General features: G+C 35.3%; 1 protein-coding gene across 1 annotated transcript in view; it reads right to left on the reverse strand.

The window, feature by feature from the left end:
- Positions 1-14,167, reverse strand: part of LOC131416262 (solute carrier organic anion transporter family member 1B3-like) — a 39,829-nt gene extending 25,662 nt beyond the window's left edge. The window contains exons 1-7 of the mRNA XM_058558677.1: positions 14,026-14,167; positions 11,265-11,397; positions 8,117-8,238; positions 6,866-7,012; positions 6,570-6,668; positions 3,699-3,941; positions 335-499 (exon numbers count right to left, since the gene is read on the reverse strand). Coding sequence (XP_058414660.1) covers positions 335-499; positions 3,699-3,941; positions 6,570-6,668; positions 6,866-7,012; positions 8,117-8,238; positions 11,265-11,397; positions 14,026-14,167 — 1,051 coding nt within the window. The remainder of the gene's footprint in view (positions 1-334; positions 500-3,698; positions 3,942-6,569; positions 6,669-6,865; positions 7,013-8,116; positions 8,239-11,264; positions 11,398-14,025) is intronic.
- Positions 14,168-18,593: the final 4,426 nt, after the last annotated feature.

Below are 18,593 nucleotides of genomic sequence, written 5' to 3' on the forward strand. Positions count from 1 at the left end.
CAATTATGGAATTATAATAATTACATTACAAAAGGATTTGTCTCAGGACCTCAGCACTAAATTATAAGATCCAATTTTGCAGATACCATGTCTAAATATTTCATTTACAGGCCCCTTTTCCTTCAGGAATTCATCTCAAAAATGACATGAGATGCAACTTCAAATGCAGAACAATGATGATATCACAAGATTGACATGTTTGATAAGACTTGGGAAAGAATAAATGGAAATTACATTTCTTAAGATATGAAATTGCCTTCACAACAAAAAGTCAGCCAGAAATCAATTACTTGGGAATATTGCTTATCGAGCAAACATAAACGACGTGTCTTACCAAACAAAATGTTAGTCTCAGATGCGGACTGACCATACTGCTGTTCCACGTATTTGAAGGCATAAGTAACAGCACCAATAAAGCTGCTGATTTGTAGCCACATCAAAACCAATACTATAACATATAGGGGATTGGTAAGGATGCTTTTCAAGGACTCGATGAAACCTATAATAAACATAAAAATAAAGAAAATATTATAATGCAGCTTAAACATCTATTAATATTTTAATCTTATAAAAATAAGTTACCTAAGATTTGAAATTACGTAAACTCTTAACACAGAAAGTCACAGGACCCTGCAATCCTACTCTCCACAGTTTTTTGTATATTCCTTCCATTTATTCCATATGTTTCCACTGTACCAAACTAAATCCATAAAAAGGAGTGGATTGTCTAAACCCATAAGGAGCATGGTTGACTGTGAGCCTGAAAAGAATGGATATTATTAATACCACATTTAATTAGTTAGTTCATTTTACCCCAAAATGGAATCATACACACATACTGTTTTGCAGCTTGGTTTGTTCACTTCATATTTGGTTATTAGCACTCTACCGTACAATTGCATACATCATTAATTCACTTAATCATTCATTCAACAAATATTTGGTTTTCCATTGGGTACCAGGCAATATGTTAGGTGTTCAAGAAACAAAATTGATTAAGACATGTAATGTCTCTTACTTGTTAGTACTTAATAATAATATAATTATATTAATAATATAATTATTAAGTAAAAATTTGCCTTTAAGATAGCATAATCCAAAGCTCACAGAAATAAGAAGACTGAGGTTGAAAAATCATAAAGATCAATTTAGTACCAGGGTTCAGATCTCTTGTTTCCTGGTACCTGGTATACAGCTTTTTCTACCATAAAATACAGTCTCAGTAAATCTGTCAGTTAGAAATTACCCTTCTTAAGGTGCAAGGAGAGGCAGAGGATAATGATGTTGTGTCTTAAGTGACATTATCACAATAATAGTACAAGAACCTGTGCCTACAAATAGGTGTGTAACAAATTCGTAACTTCTGTCTATGACAAGAATTATGTGATCTGGGTGTGTGATCAGCAGGTCAATAAACTCTAATCAGAGCTAAAAGTGAAAGGAACTACTTAGAAAAACAGTAGGAAGTATCAGAGTCTAGCAAGACAGAACCAGATATGGTTATTAAAAGATGAATGGTATGGACTTTGAAAGATCTGGCTCTATAGATCTCTCAACATTTCAATTAGATATGGTCAGAACTAAGCCCTCTATCCAGTGGCAACTAAGAAATAGTTTCATCTGCTTATAATAAGAAGAAAAGAGAGTTATAATAAGAATAAAAGAGAGTTAGGGCAAAGGGCATAGAAGAGATAAAAAGAAGAGGTAAGGAAATTTATAGCAGGAATAAATAACATTTAAAATCGTTTGACCAAAACGCCAAACTTCTCCCCAGGGGACTTCCTAATGAGGAAGGACCACTGTCTTGTGAGGCATTTTAAGTGAGTTGTGAGATCTGATTAAAGGAAATGGAGCATATGGGTTCACCAAATCATTGAATTTTTGAGGTGGGTAGGAACTTGGATGTTATCTAGTTTGAACTTCCACACAATCATGATCCACTATCGGACCCATCGTGGATCCTATAATTGGATCAAAGAACAACTCAAGTGACATTAAGCTGACTAACTCAGAAAGAAATTTGCTTCATTTTTGGACAATTCTCATTGTTTACCAATTGTTTTTGTAATGACCTGAAATTTTTATTTCTTTCAAATCAGTTAGTCTTATTTCTACTCAAGAACTTATAGAGCAAATCCAATATTGTCTTTTTTCTAACTAAATGTTCTTAGTTATTTCATCCATTCCTAATAGCATATAATTAAGGACCTCTTTACTATTCTGGTCATTATTCTACAAATACAGTTGATAATATAAATGAGGCTTACAATTGTCCTGTTTTTGCATCTTCATTATTCTCTCCATTCTTTTCCGGCTCACAGTCAACCATGTTCTTTATGGGTTTAAACAATCCATTCCTTTTTATGGATTTAATTTGGTACAGTGGAAAAGTAGCATAGACCAAATGAAAATTCTTGGTATGTTAGTTTTAGTGTATGCCTAGTATGCTATTTTAAATTTCAAAAACTTGTAAGTCAGTGACGCTCTGGTAAATGTTTAACAACTGACTCTTGGGGAAACAGGGCCTGATTTTTAGTATTTCCCAATTTCTGTGGTAATAAATGGTAGTAAATTCTCCCACCATGGCCAATTTCAAGCTACCAGTGTAGCTGAAGATTTAACAGTCCTCTCTCATGAGCCAACTCAAGCTGACTCCAGCACATCCTTGCTTTTAGAGTAGAGCGAGGGGGAGGAGAAAGTAACAATGAAATGAATGAGTGGAAGAACTGAAACTGTGCTGTCACTTCAACTTCAACTTGAAAATGTCGCCAAGGGTTTCGGCATTGCTCTGCTTTGGCTTTTACTACTCCACCATCTCTGCGCAATCTGAAAACTGCGCTGTTAACACCTCATGGCTTCCACTATCTTGTTCTGGCTGCTGCTGGATCCTTCTCCAGATTATTGCTCCTAAACTGGTCTTGATTGGCCCTCAGGGCTGATGTGTGAAAGGGGAGGCACTATCAAATGGGAGGATCCCTATTCACATGATTGACTGATAATCTTGACTACCACTGTTGCTTCTATTTCATTTTTAAATATTTAGGCAAGCAAAATTTTTTCTATATAATTACCAAGAAAATAATCTTACTCCAATTATCTAGAGAGAAACTTCCTCTGACTTCCTTCTCCTTACTCCTTCTCTCCACCTAAAAAGAGTGAAGTTGCCCAAATTATAGGCATTCATAATTCCTTATATTAACTTTACCATAGTACTTAAACACTGTATTGAAATTGTCTATATATTTCTTGGTACAACCCACTGTAAATTGTAAATTCTTGAAAAATAGAAGGAATATTCTATTACCAGAGCATAGTGTCGGGCCTGGTACTATTTGTGAATGAACGAGTAAATGAATGAATGAATGAAATATTACAGTCCTTTTAATCCTCATAATTTACACTGTATAATTTTAAAATGAATATACGCTCTTTGGTTTATGAGTAACATATATTTTTAGCCTTTTGTTTCTCCCGGCTAAAGACCACAAACCTAATCATCCTCTCTTCAGAGAGTTGGTATGTGTTCAGAAAATATTTACTAATTTTAATAGAAATCTTAGAAAAATAATTCAGCTAAATTTAGTGCAGGAGAAAGCTAACTCCAGTTGGTTGGGTATGACTTATTAGTTTGGAATACTCACTCCTCCCTTTTACTGGGATTAACAATTCCAAATTGACTATCAATGTGAAATACTTACCAGTTATATTTCCAGTAACTTTTTGCCCAGGGTTGGTCAAATTAGCCATTTGACTTCTTTCCTCATTTGTTTTAAGCATACGCGTACATGCTGAAATTTTCCTTTCTTTCTGTGGTTTATCCAGACTTTTGGGCAAGAAAAAGAATGGTATGGAAGAAATAATGGATAATAGTCCAGCCACAAGGAAACCGAGCCACCAAGCACCAACCCAGCGAGAGTCCTTAGGAGTTATTCTGATACTGCCTAGAAGAAAGAATTAGAAGAAACTAGTCAAAAATCATTTTGGAATGCAATAAATCCTGGGCAATAATGGCAATGATTGCCATCCCCCACAGATGAAGAAAGTAAACTATATTTCACCAATTCTAAGACACTATTTTCTTTTTTTCACACTTTGTCACCTCTGAAATCAGGATGTCTAGCATTTAACGACATCTGACAATTACTGTTGTCCAAGAATCAGTCATGACATTGTTGTCACTGCTGAGCCTGTGTGAAGTTGGTGGCTTTTCTAGTGACATGACTGGACAGCTGCCATTATTGACAATTTAACCTTGCAAACTATTAAGGACCAAGAATGGAAGGCATATGAATCCTCATTATTGTCTGAAAACTTCTATTGGCAGCATTTGCTGAGGTCAGGAAAGCACCAGCAGTGAAATTTAAGGCAGTTTGCACGAAATTCTCAGAGCCAATAGTGGGACTTCTGTTTTTTTTCCAGAAACTTGCACATCTAACTCTGACAGCACAGAGGATGATATTGGTGAAGATACACACACAATGAAAATCTGAGTTTAAAAGTGACCTAGGTCAGCCCGATGTCGCAGTGGTCAGGTTCGCATGCTCCGCTTTGGCGTCCTGGCGTTTGCAGGTTTGGATCCTGGCCCTGGACCTACACACTGCTTATGAAGCCATGCTGTGGTGGTGTCCAATGTAAAGTAGAGGAAGATAGGCATGGATGTTAGCTCAGGGCTAATCTTTCTCAGCAGAAAGAGGAGGACTGGCAACAGGTATTAGCTCAGGGCTAATCTTTATCAACAACAACAACAACAAAGGTGACCTAGAAGAGTTGGACTCTAAATTTTAGCAATAATTTAACCATTTTATTACAGTTATGTTTTCCTTTAAAGCATGCATGAGTGATATGTAAATACTATATCTAAACAAGTATAAATGAGCTATTTCAGCAAGTATAAAATAAACATTCTAAGAAAATAAGAAAGCACAACACACACATACACAGCATAGAAGTTTGAAGCACGATAATGGTGCCATTACACCTTGGTCTATAAGGAAACTCATTAACATGAGAAAATATTGACTTGATTTAAAACTATATAGAAACAAGTTATTCATTCTATTTATTGAAGTGATTTTCAAGTATGTACAGATCTAGGTTTAAAATTGATTTACATGATCATACTGTTCTATAATCAGCAACTCAGACAGACTTCAAGAAATGATTGGTGAAATCAGTGATTCCATCTAAGTGCTAAATGTTTCTTCACTGTCAACAACATCATTTTGATAACTTGCTTCCTGTTTTATCACTGGTCTTCACATAGGAACTAGAGGTCATAACCTAGCTAGACATGGCATGCCAAAGTGTTTTCCTTGGCTCACACACTATCTCAAAAATTAGAAAATTCTACATAAAAATGTGGATTTCTGGATTTTCTTGGAAACCAACCAGAAGATCTTGTCAAGGCTGGACCCAAATTTCTGCATGAAAAGAACAGGTTGAGGCTGAGTAGTACATGTGCTTTTGAGTGTGTGGAGAGGGCAGTTCAGCACCACCAGTTCTTCCCAGTGTAACCACCACACTCAATGCTCTGTACTCACTTAAGTTATCTCCTTGGCTCCTCCAGGCACTGGAGTTTGCCGAAGTGTACCTTGTAATATGTTTACGTCCTGCTCATGACTGAAGAAAAGAAGGTGTAATAAGGTCTAAACATTCAGTGGTAGGGATGTAAATCACCAGGAATTCTAAAATACCATGAGTAGTGACTTGTGACTATAGAAAAAAGGTTATAAAACTATCATCCTAAAGACTTTAACCACTTATTTCTGTACTTCCAATGATAAAAACAAGGATGAACCTGGAGGTGAATGAGTAGAAATGTACAGAATGTGGACCTTCACTAATTCACATGTCCGAAATAGAAGATATAAAACATTTCATCAGGTACTTGCTTTAGCTTTATATTATAAAACACTTTCAAGTTTGTGGCCTACTGTGGTGTCCACTCCCTTTCATAAATGAATCCTTTGATCTCCTTGGAGATCTATTGAAGTCCTAGTGAGATAGAAAATCAGATTTGTTTATTCAGAAATACTAATTATGTGTTAGATGTTAAGACAGATACGATCCTGTTATGTTCCAAAGGAGATGGCAAGTAAGTGCACAAATATTTACAGCTCAGTATGATAAGGGCTACGATAAAGGCTTGCTCTTGGTGATTAATAGGGGCACTTTGTGCCAATAGGGGCTGGTAAAGGAAGGCTTCTCTGAAGAGGAGCCACATTTCGGAAGACACTTTAAGAACTATGCAAATAAGAAAGGGAAAGAAAGTTTTCCAAGGGTAAACACAGACAAGTGATATTACAGGGCACGCTGAGAGGCCTGCAATTAGTTTGCCATTATTTTCAATGAAGTAATCTAAAGCAAGTTTGTTAAAATTTTCTTATTTCGTGCCTAGTTGTAAAAGCCTGGTGTAGTTGTTTTTATTCTGATTATTAATACGTTTATTTCCTATTTGTAACTTTTGACAAATAGCAAAGGACTTTTGAAAGAGTAAATTCAATTATTTGGAAGAATGGTGTTCTGTACTTGAAAGCCTTATCATGTCACCTTGTTCTGATTGTACTTACTCAGGTCTACATATCCAACATCCACCCACAGTTTAGCAAACTGAGATCCCAGGATGAAGCCAGTCACCGGACCAATCATTGCTATTGCATTCAAACTACCTGAAAATATTATAAAACAATTTTATCAGATGTCAAAAATACACGACTCCTATTCAATATGTTTTTTAAAGTAACATTAAATAATGCACTTCGAAATAAATTTTTCAATAAGTAAAACAATGAATTTAGGGATACTATTATTTCAAAGGTCAACCCTGAGAAAGTAATCATAAAATCTAATATTTTCTGTACATTACCTAAATAAACAGAAGAATGTCCTTCTTGAGCAAAATCATCCAGGTAAGAAATCCCCAAGGGTCCTATGGGAGTTTCCCCAATTCCACGAAGCATATTGCCCATTAGGACATATACCCATGCATATGACCCAGATTCCTTTCCAGGACCTATGTAGACAAGATACTGTTTTATTTTAAACATTAATTTTAGCATTCCTATTAGAAACTCAACTACTTTAACTTCTTAATTATTCCACTTAAGAATTTTGCTTTTTTCTAATTTTAAGAACAGTTTATATTCACTTTACAAAATTTGAAAATATAGGAAAGCACAAAGAAAACAAGCAAAAATTATCTATAATGCCACCTCACACAAAAAAAACCCACTTCGAATGTTTGTATATATCTTCACATTTTTAGTTCACATAAAAATATGAATAATATTCTTTACATACATTATATACGTAAACGTCAAGTTCATATTATAATTTACTTTTACACTTAACATCATAGCATGACAATTTCCACGTTATTAAGATTTATATCAGCATTTTAACGACTACATAGGAGTGGGCTGAATAAAAGTTTCATAATTTATTTAATCGATCTCTTCCTTTCCACTCAGAAAATATTTTTAATTTTTTATTCTGTTAAACAGGGATGCCATTGCTATGATCATCAATAAACCTTTGTGCACATTCCTAATTATCTTCTTAAGATAAATCAGTAAAAGTAGAATTGTTGATTTAAGTGTATATGCATGTTTTTTATTCTTTACTGAAAATTAATCTCCAAAAAGAGTTAGAAATTTATATACTCCCATCAATACATCAAAGGTGTCTTTTTCCTCTATCTCATTTCTTTTTTAACCTTTTCTATATAATAGGTAGAAAAATTCTTAATGAGTAATATAATTTGTAATTATAATTCATGATTTGTGTAATAATAGGTAAAAAGATCTTTAATTGGTATAATAATTTTCATTTTTCATAAAAAGTAACACTACATTTTTTACATAACTGTACCACTTCCCTCTTCTTTATTTTAAATGGATATATTCTTCGCCAATTTCCTACCGAAATATCCTCTTTTCTTATTACTTCTAAAAGTTCTTAATATGTATTAACATTGTTTTGTCTTACATACATAAGATGCAAATGTTTTTCCCGTTTGTTTTTTTTAATCTATTTGCTAGTGAATATCATAATTATTTTTGACAGATGTAGTTAAAGTAATGTTTTAGAATATTTTTTAGTGACTATCAATTCTTACCTTTTTCTGCTATCTCAGGTGATGTTGTATTGAGTAACAAATTTTGATTAATTAAACAGGTTGATAAGCTTGATGTTGAATTCTCTGATGGATTAATAAGAGTCTCTTTCGAATACCTGTAACTATAAGAACATCACTAGATTTAAAATTTTGGTTATCTACTGAATATTTTCACTTTTCCCAGAAATCCAGGGGAATTTTCCTCTTTATTTGCAGCATTCTCTTCTCCAAATTTCCAGAATCCTCTTTGTCAATTTCCCATCCTGTATTTTAGGAAAAGTGATGGGTGAAAATAAAATGTGAGTACCCACTAAGAAATGTCATTCAATACTACCAGGCAGGGTGGATTATCATGTTGCTATCATCCTAGGAGTGTTTATATTTTGGTCAAGCTGTGAAATACTATCTTGGTTTCACGCTTTTGTTAAAAAAACTGCTAACCGTATCTATGCATCCCTCTGAATTATCTTCGAAGATGGTCACAATCTAAACTTTCTGTTAACTTTCTGATAACATTTAATAAACTTTAGAGCAGTGTTTTCCAAATCAGTCTGGAGTGCACACCTATTTATCTACATTTTCTATCAATAACCGGTCTGATTTTCTTTTATGGATACACATACCCCCCACCTCCACCACACACGCACACTTTCATATGCCTGACTCTTCATAACTTAGTTAAAACAAATTCTAATTCATTTCAATTTCATGAGGAACAACTTAATAAGAACAACAGAGATGGAGCAGGAATAGGGACAAACACTGATGTCCCAAAATACTGAGATACCAGTGAGCTCCAAGGGCAGCCTGCTGTGGGCAAGGCATTATGCTCAGCTCCAAAGAACTAGAAATAAAACACAGTTTTCTTACTTGGGACATTTTACACTCTCTAAGATAAACATATATGAAAAAATAAATGATAAGCTTAATATACAAGGTCCTGAGTTGGCATAAAGAAAAAGAGGATAGTCAGCTTTCCTTGGAGGTGGGGGAGGGGTGAATTAGAGAGGACTTCACAATGAGGATGACATGTGAGGTGAATCTCGAAGATGGATAGGAGTGTAATAGGTAGACAAAGAAGGAAAACTATTCAAGGTTGTAGAAACACCATATGCAAAGTTGTAACATGTTATGGCACATTTGGAAAACTGCAGGCCCAGAGTCTAGTCCTCAACCATGAGGAGCAGTGTTAAGATGAAGCCAAGAAGACAGTCAAGGACCAAAAGCACAATGAGCAACATGCATATGTAAAAAGTTTAGAAATTAACCTACAGGTGAGAGACATTCAATATTTTTGACAGTGACCAGCAGTAAGAAATACATTTTGCCTCACAATCACAATACATACATATGGACACACACACGCACACAAATATATGTACAACCCAAACTAAAGTTCCACAGAATAGTATTTGTTCCCACCTATATTGTTTATTCTTCTTCTATTTTATTCTATTCTATCCTATTAAAAAATTGTTGGTCTTAAAAATCTGAATTGATTTACTGGTCCACTAGCGGTTCAGAATCTGAAGTTTGAAAAACATTGCTCTAGGAAATCAGGAATTTTAAGCTGGAGTAACATAATTAGAATACTCGAGTATAGAATCTGAGTTAGAATGGAGTTGAGACTGGAGGCAAAAGTCCAGGCCAGAGAAGAGGAAATCCTCAACTAGGTTAGGGACAGTGGAGATGAAAGGAGGTACATAGGAATTGACAGACAGGAGGTAGAATACGCAAGATTTGATGACATCTGTTTGGAAATAAAGAAAAGTCTGGGATGAGGCCCTTGACTTTGGTTTGACTTCCTTTGTGGCTAAATGAATCATTATTGAAAGAGTGACTATGAAAAGTCTGAGCTGGTTTTGGCACAGGTATGAATTCAGTTTTGAATACATGGATGGGAAATACTTGTAGGATGTTAGGTTGAAGATCACCATGAGACGGATGATTATATAGGTTTCGAGTGTAAGGAAAAGTCCCCATGTATAGGTGACAGTTGCATTTAATGCTGCATACCCTCCATACAAATCATCTAGAATGAAAAGCAAATAAGATTGAAGAGAGAGCTTAGGAGATATTCACATTATGGTGTCAGCAGCTGAAGAAAAGAATGGGCATAATCAAGAAGCCACAAAGATAGGAAATCAATTAAGAGAGAGTAATACAATGAAAATAAGAAGGAGCAGTACCAGGAAGAAGAAAGTATTTATCAGGGTCAAATACTATAGAGAAAAAAAAAAAGGAATTGATATGGAAAACAAAAGACATGAATGTTGGCTTTGGCAATGAGTAAGCAATTAGCAGAAATTGCTCATTGTCTATCAAGATCCATTCTTCTCTCCTTCCATTGTAATAGAAGCTGGGATTTTTAGCTAGGAGCATGGCATCCTAGAATAAAGTCTATTTTTTCCAGGGTCTTTATATCTAGATGTGAGATGTAACAAAGTTCTGACCAATGTGAAGTTAGTAGAAGCGTTATGCTTCTGAAGACATTTCTTAAGCCCCAGCCTGTGTGCACTCTGTTTCTTCTTGTTGATCTTCTTCCCTTCTTCTATCCTGTTTCCTGGAACAACATTGCCACTATTTGGACCATGAGGTCGAGGCCATGCAAGCAGGGCAACGTGATAAAAAGAAGCAGAAACTTATCATGCCTGGGCTGACTACACTGACTTTTTATGTGAAAAATAAGCTTCTATCTTATTTAAGCCATCGCTATTTTAGATTTTCTGTCATTAGTATCTGCCTCTAATCAGAACTACACAGTAACCTTGAGAAGAACAGTCTCAGTGGAAATGGTAGTGGAAAAACCCATAGTACAGTGGTTTGGGTGGTGAAATCTTATTGAATATCATCAAAATCTTGTAGGTAAAGACAAAAAATATATAAGTTATAGTAGACAGTCATAAAGAGCTTATTTATTTCCTATGAAACTGTACACCTTATTTAGTGCTATTCATATTTCAAAGTCAATGAAATTCATGGTGGATAAAGCAATAAGTTAATTATTACACAGAAAATATACTCCATTTCTACACCTACTTAGTGGGTATTCTTCTCAAAAGGTGACTGCTTATGTAAATGGGAAGAATGAAATTCTAACATTAATTTACAAATAAATGGTAATTAATGGCGCAAAAGAAATACTTACTATCCCATGAAGAAATGTGGTAAAGCGGTCAAAATGCTTCCAGTTCCCATAATGATGCAACCAATTCCAATTATCTTTGGTCTGTGTAGTTTGGATCCGAAGTAACTCACAAATACAATCAAAAACAAATTTCCTAGAAGGAGAATAAAATTATTTTGATGTGATTCATTTTAGCAGACATTGACTGAGTCCAGTTTTGTCTCCAGTAGAATGAAAGGCCTCAGAATGGATGCAAATAGAGCATAAGACATGGTACCTTCCCTCAAAGATCATGTAACTTAATTGAGAAGGTGAAACTCACTTACATTAAACTACTCACTGTAAAGTTGTATGGTATTAATAAGTAGAATAGGTTTCAGATATGAAAGAAAGCACTTGAATTATTTGTCAATATCAGTGAAGCAAAATTTTATTGAAGAATTTGGAGTTGACTGAATTGTATTGGAATGAAGAAAATCTTCCTGACCTGAGGGGAAGGTATTCATTCATGCATTTATTCATTCACTCCTAGCATTTTTTAAATTCCTGTTAAGTACCTGCCATGGTGTTAGGAGCCAGAAACAAAAAAAAAAAAAAAAAAAAAAGAATAAGCCGCAGTATCAGTCCTAAAGAAACTTGCATATCAGTGATAAAAATAGATGGATGGACAGAGGGGCTATTAGACCACAGAAAGGGGGAGCTTAAATTAATTAAGGGTTTTAGGAAAGTTTCCTGTAGGAGAAGGTACTTGAGATTTAATGTTGAGTATACACTACTTAGATGAAAAGGAGGAAGAAGAGTATTCCAAGCGGAGGGGGCCACGACCAATTCTGATACATCTGGAGTTACGTCTATAATCATAAACCGATAACAACCAAGAATTACTGAAAATTTGATGAGAAAATAACATGAAATCAAAGCACCAAAATGAACTGGGAGATAAAGTAACTCATGAAGGAACACTTAAATAAGGAAACTAAAAGGAGGAGAAACCTGAAACATCCAGTTAGTATCTCTAGAGGTACAAGGGTATGTTGCATCCGTAAAATGAGAACCGGTAGACTAAAAATAATTAGAACAATAAAGCATTGTTGCAAATTAAAATTATTATAGACAATGTACCTACTGGAACCTGATATGGTAAGATAGAAGATGACATCAGAAAAGATTGATAGGACATGAAGAAAAAAAGGTAGAATTTTAGAAAGAAAAACTTAAAGGACAAAAATAGCCAGAAAATTTAATACTCATCTTATATAAGTTTCAGAAGAAAACAGAGGGGAAGAAACAAATTACAAAGTAGAAAATCAATTCCCTGAGCTAAAGGAAGACTTCAGCCTTCAGATGAAAATTTCTGCTTTCTCTAGCATAAATAACGTAAGAGATACAGTCCTAGATATATGCTGGTAAAATATCTGAAATTCAGGGATAAAGAGGAGGTACCCACCAGAGCATATCAATGATGCTGGTAATGATTTCTCATATACAACGTTAGATGCTATAAAACAGTAGATAAATGTTTTAAATGTTCTAAGCGAAAAAGATTTTGAACTTTTAATTCCATACTCAGACAAATTATCACTTGAATACGATAGAAAAATAAATACATTTGCCCACAGCAAGTGTTCAGAAAATATTTCATGTGTTCAATTATTTCTGGAAAAAATTACCTGAAGATATACTTCAGAAAAAACTAAAGATGAGACTTGAAATCATAAGGTTTAAGAAACACTTGTAAGCAAAGAAACCAGTAAAACTTTTAACCATGTCCAAATAATTGCTGTTAAATAGCTACAAAGTTTAACAAGAATATTAAGAATCAATTCCTTAATAAAAAGAGACACACAGTGGATTAGAATTTAAAGCTAATAACAGTCTAATACTAAAGTTCTAGATGGTTTCATGAAACTAGGGAGGTGAGAGAGTGACGGATGTGCAGGATGTATTGTCCTCTGAAACGTGAAAAGGCAGAATTCATGACAAAAAGATAGACAGGTCTTCCTTTATACAATTATTTTTTAAATAACCAATAGCTAATTATATTTTAAAGTCAAAAGATAAACAAACTTATAGAAAATATTTGTAATCTATACAACAGACATAATTTTTGAGTCCCTTTAAGTCATTAAAAAATTTAAAAAAAGGAAAAATGGGCAGAGGTAATGAGCTACCAGTTTATAAAATAAGAGAAAATAATGTTCAATAATTGTATAAAATCTCACTAGTATTGGAGAAATCCAAGTGAAAATGAAGACAACAAAGCAATATATTCAATATTCTAAAAAAAAAAAAAATGTCTTTTAAGCCCAATTTTTATAGCCAGTTAAACTGTAGAAATCAAACATAGGTTGCACCAAAGCTGTTCCTCCCTCCTCAAATCATCAGAATCATAATCCTCTCTCCAAGTTTTTTTTGCAATAGGGCATCTTGAGAGAGGACAGGTGAATCCCTGCCAAGTATTAGTTTGCAAACAATGAGTTTGTGTAAATCAGGGGTTTTCAACCTCTGCACTATTGACATTCTAGGCTGGATAATTCTTTGTCGTGGGGGCTCTACTGTGCATTACAGGATGTGTAGCAGCATCCCTGGCCTCTACCACTAGATGCCAGTAGCAATCCCTTTACCCTCAGTTACAGCAACCAAAAATGTCTCCAGATTGCCAGACTGCTGCTGGGGGACAAATTTACCCTGGTTGAGAACCAGTGGGGAGAGCACGTATGCACAGTTTTTACCTCTGTAAATCTGGTTACCAAGTAACAATGAAAATAGAAATAAAAATTACCAATTTCAAAGCTTCCATCAATTAAGCCAACAACAGAAGATGTTAACTCAAATCTCCTTTCTATTTGAGTGATGGAACTTTTCATAATGACTCCACTTAGTGCTCTACAAGTAAAGCTGAGTGTCAGGGCTGCAAAGAACATCTAAGAAAAAGTAGAAAGAAAGGAAAAAACGGTTAGTCAAGGACCACATAATGTTTGTATTCACACAGAATTAAAATAGCTTTTTTCTTTACTTAAAATCATTATTTTTATTATAAAGGGCATACCCAACTTTCTTCTTTACCAATTGGTATTTCTTAGTCCTTTTAACATTATCATTACTATATTGATAAAGCATTGTTTTCTAACTTGGTTACAACATCAGATTATTAGAGCAGTATAGTCAAAGTTGTTATTTTTTAATTAATGTCATTAAACTGATTTCTAAGAAGCTAGATAATGGTCTGAGACGGCCATGAGGATAAGTTACTCTTTATTCCCAAGTAAATAGCACAGGCTAACTATGAGGGGATTGGCTAGACATTCTCAAAGGTAGCATTTCCAGGAAGCCAGCTAAAAAATTAAATTTTTTTCATTTATAAAACATCACTATTATTGGAGAAATGATATTAAAATGAAGGTGGCAAAGCAATATATTCAATATTCCAAAAAGATATATATATTTTTAACCCAGTGGTTATAGGTGTTTTATTTTCAGTTTCATTTTAACAAAATTTAGTGATTCATTCTTATAGCCCATATCCATATCCATAAGTGAATTCCTTTTGCCTCTAGTATTAAAATCCAATCTTGTTAAGGACTACATGTTTGTGTCCCCCCAAATCCATATCTCAAAACCCTAATTTTCAAATGATGATTTTTGGAGATGAGGCCTTTGGGAGGTAATTAGGTCATGATGGTGGAACCCTCGTGATAGGATTAGTGTCCTTATGAGAGTTTCCTTGTTTCTCTCCTTCTGCCACGTCAGGACCCAGCAGGAAGACAACCATCTGAAACCAGGAAGAGGGTTCCCACCAGAACCCAATTGTACTGGTACCCTGATCTCAGACTTCCAACCTCCAGAACTGTGAGAAATAAATTTCTGATGTTTAAGCCACTGAGTCTATGGCATTCTGTTATCGCAGGCCAAGCTGACTAAACAAGCCCTTCTCATTGTCTTCTATACTACCAGTGGTAGCCACTATCATGTCTAGCCTGGATTATTGCATTAGCCTCCTAATAGATCTTTCTGCTTCTGCTCTCATCCCCTTACAGTCTCTTCTCAACACGGTTGCTAGAAAAATTCTCTCAAAATGAAAATTAGATCATGCTAGTGATCCTCCCACCTCAGTCATAGTAATATCTAGTCTTTCCAAAGGCCTACAAAGCCCTAAATGATCTGTCCTCCCCCCTGAATATCCCTTCCCCACAAATATACCTTTTTACCTTCCTAATCTCATCTTCTGTTGCTCTAGTCCTTGCTTATTCCTCTCCAGCTACACTAGCTTTCTTGCTGTATCTTGAGCATTCCAGGTTTATTATATTGCCTCAGGTTCTTTGTTCTTTCTTTTCTTTCTACAGAGAAAGCTCTTCCCCATAGTCATATTTCTATCACTCACTCCCTCACATCCTTGAGGTTTTTCCTCAATGTAACTGCCACAGTGAGGCTTTCCTTGATCAACCTATTTAAAATTGCATTCATGCATCATTTAGTGAAGGGGATCCATTCTGATAAATGCATCAGGTGATTTTGTCATTGTGCGAACATCGTAGAGTGTACTTCCACAAGTCTAGATAGGTTAACCTATTACATATACAGGCTATATGGTACTAATCTTATGGGACCACCTTCATATATGTGGTTCATCATTGACCGAATGTCATTATGTGGTGCATGACTGTACACCACTTTCCCTTCAACTTATATTTTATTTCTTTCCTTCTTTTTTTTTTTTGTGAGGAAGATCAGCCCTGAGCTAACATCCATGCTAACCCTCCTCTTTTTGCTGAGGAAGACCAGCTCTGAGCTAACATCTATTGCCAATCCTCCTCCTTTTTTTTCCCCAAAGCCCCAGTAGATAGTTGTATGTCATAACTGCACATCCTTCTAGTTGCTGTATGTGGGACACAGCCTCAGCATGGCCGGAGAAGCAGTGCTTCAGTGTGCGCCTGGGATCCGAATCCGGGCAGCAGTAGCGGTGCGCGTGCACTTAACCGCTAAGCCATGGTGCCGGCCCCTATTTCTTTCCTTCTTAATGTGCATTGCCCTCACTTGAATATAACCTTCATCGGGGAAGGGTTTGCCTGTTTTAATCACTACTATATCCCCAGTGCTTAGAACAGTGCCTGCCACAGAGATGCTCAAAAAATATTTGTTGAACTTTTGTCTAACCAGAGCCTACATTGTGTCTCACATGAGGCCATACTTGGAGGAAAGAGATAAAAGGTCCAGTACAGCTCTTCCATGGCTGGCAACATGTGTGTACGTTCCTTCCTGTATAAGGAATTTTCCATGAAGTTGAAAGAACTTGAGAAAAACTGTAAAATGATACAAGTTATTATAAATAATTAAGAATTCTTATATAAGATAACAGAAGTCATCTAAGAATGAAACACAAATGTGGAAGAGTTTCCAAATCAGTTTTACTAAGTTTCACTAAGTTTTTACTAAGTTTACTAAGTGGAAGGAAGAACTAAACTCATAGGAGAAAGATATTAAATTTGTCCCATGGAGTTAGAAAAAATTATGAAGATTTTCCTCGAGGAGCATTAAGTCTGACATCTTGTAGAATTATATACACTCATTAAATCATAGAACAGAAATGAAAAATTTTCAGGTTCTGATCCTTTCAAAAAATCATGTTACTGACATCGGAAATGAACAAATCTGGATGGAAGTTACATCAGCAAGATGATGGAATAGGAAGCCCTCAACCATCCTTCCTCCACAGACATGTGGATTTAGCAACAACAAACCAAGCAAAGGCCTATTTAAGAAATTCAGAAACCAGTTAAAACATTTCTGCATCCTAGGCAGTGCAAATCCAACCATATGGGAGCCCATTAGGAAAATATGTGACACTCTCCACTCTCTTGAGAGAGCTTTCCCCCACCAAGTGCGGTTGGTAATTTAAACAAAACACCCAACTCCTGTCTTCTCCCTGGAGAGAAAAAGGAGTAGACATATGTTCAATGTTCTGAATTTTAGGAAGGGCTGCTTGAGGGACCAGTACTGTATCCAAGTACTGGTGACCATGGGTCACCAGGTTGAGGGTCTCGGAGCAAAGACAATAAATCATGCACTAGAGCCTGCAGTGCCACAGATAGACAGTAGGTGGAACACCACTATTGTGATTTACTACAATACCAGAGATGCTAGTATCTCAGACAGACACCAAGGGGAGCTTGTAAGTAGAAATCAGTGAACCTCTTCAAATAGTCTAGAGACGACACACCCAGAAACAGCTTGGGTTGTGTCCAGAATCTCTAGCCAGAATCTCTAGCCCAGCTTAGTAGTGAAAGTCATCCATATACAAAACCAGAGCACAAAGACTGAGAGATTTGGTTAATCCTTCTAATGACAAAATTCCAACAAAAAAATAACAAGACATATAAAGAAATAGTGCACCACAATACATTTAAAGAAACAAGTTAAATCTCCAGAAAGTGGCCCTAAAGTAATGGAGATGTATGAATTGCCAGAAAAAAAGAGTTAAAAATTACTGTCATAAGCATGCTTAATGAATTAAAAGACAGCACAGATAAACACCTAAATGAAATCAGAAAAATGATGGATAAACAAAATGACAATATTAACAAATAAATAGAAACTATGAAGAATAACCAAACAGAAATTTCAAAACTGAAGAATACATTACCTAAATTGAAAACTTCACTAGGGGAACTCAACGGCAAACTTGACCAGACAGAAAAGGAATCAATGGACTCTAATACTGAGTCAGAGGAGCAAAAAAAAAAAGAATGTATAAAAACGAATAGCCTAAAGGACTTATGGAACACCATCAAGAGAACAACATATGCATTATGAGAGTACCAGAAGAAGAAAGGGAGAAAGGAGCAGAGAAATTATTTGAAAAAATAACAGTCAAAAATTTCCCAAATCTGAGGAGAAAAATGTACATACAGATTCAAAAAGTTCAAAGAATTCCATCTAGGATAAATGGAAGGAGACCTACACCTACACCAAGACAGACCATAATCAAACTATCAAAAGTCACAGACAGAGAGAAAATTTGAAAGCAATAAGAGAAAAGCGACTCATCACATACAAGGGAATTCCCAGCAGATTATCATCAGATTTATCAGCAAAAACCTTATAGATTAGAAGTGAGTGGGATGAAATAGTCAAAGTACTGAAAGAAAAAGACTGCCAACCAAGAATATTATATCTGGCAAAACTGTCCTTCAAGAAAGAGGAGAAATCAAGACTTTCCCTGATAAGCAAAGGCTGAGGCAATTCATCACCACTAGATCTGTCCTACAAGAAACACTGAAGAGAGTCCTACAAGTTGAAGTGAATGGATGATAAACAGTAACGCAAAACCACACCAAAATATAAAATCCCCTA

Source organism: Diceros bicornis, chromosome 17 (genome assembly GCF_020826845.1).
Source record: "Diceros bicornis minor isolate mBicDic1 chromosome 17, mDicBic1.mat.cur, whole genome shotgun sequence".
NCBI lineage: Eukaryota > Metazoa > Chordata > Mammalia > Perissodactyla > Rhinocerotidae > Diceros > Diceros bicornis.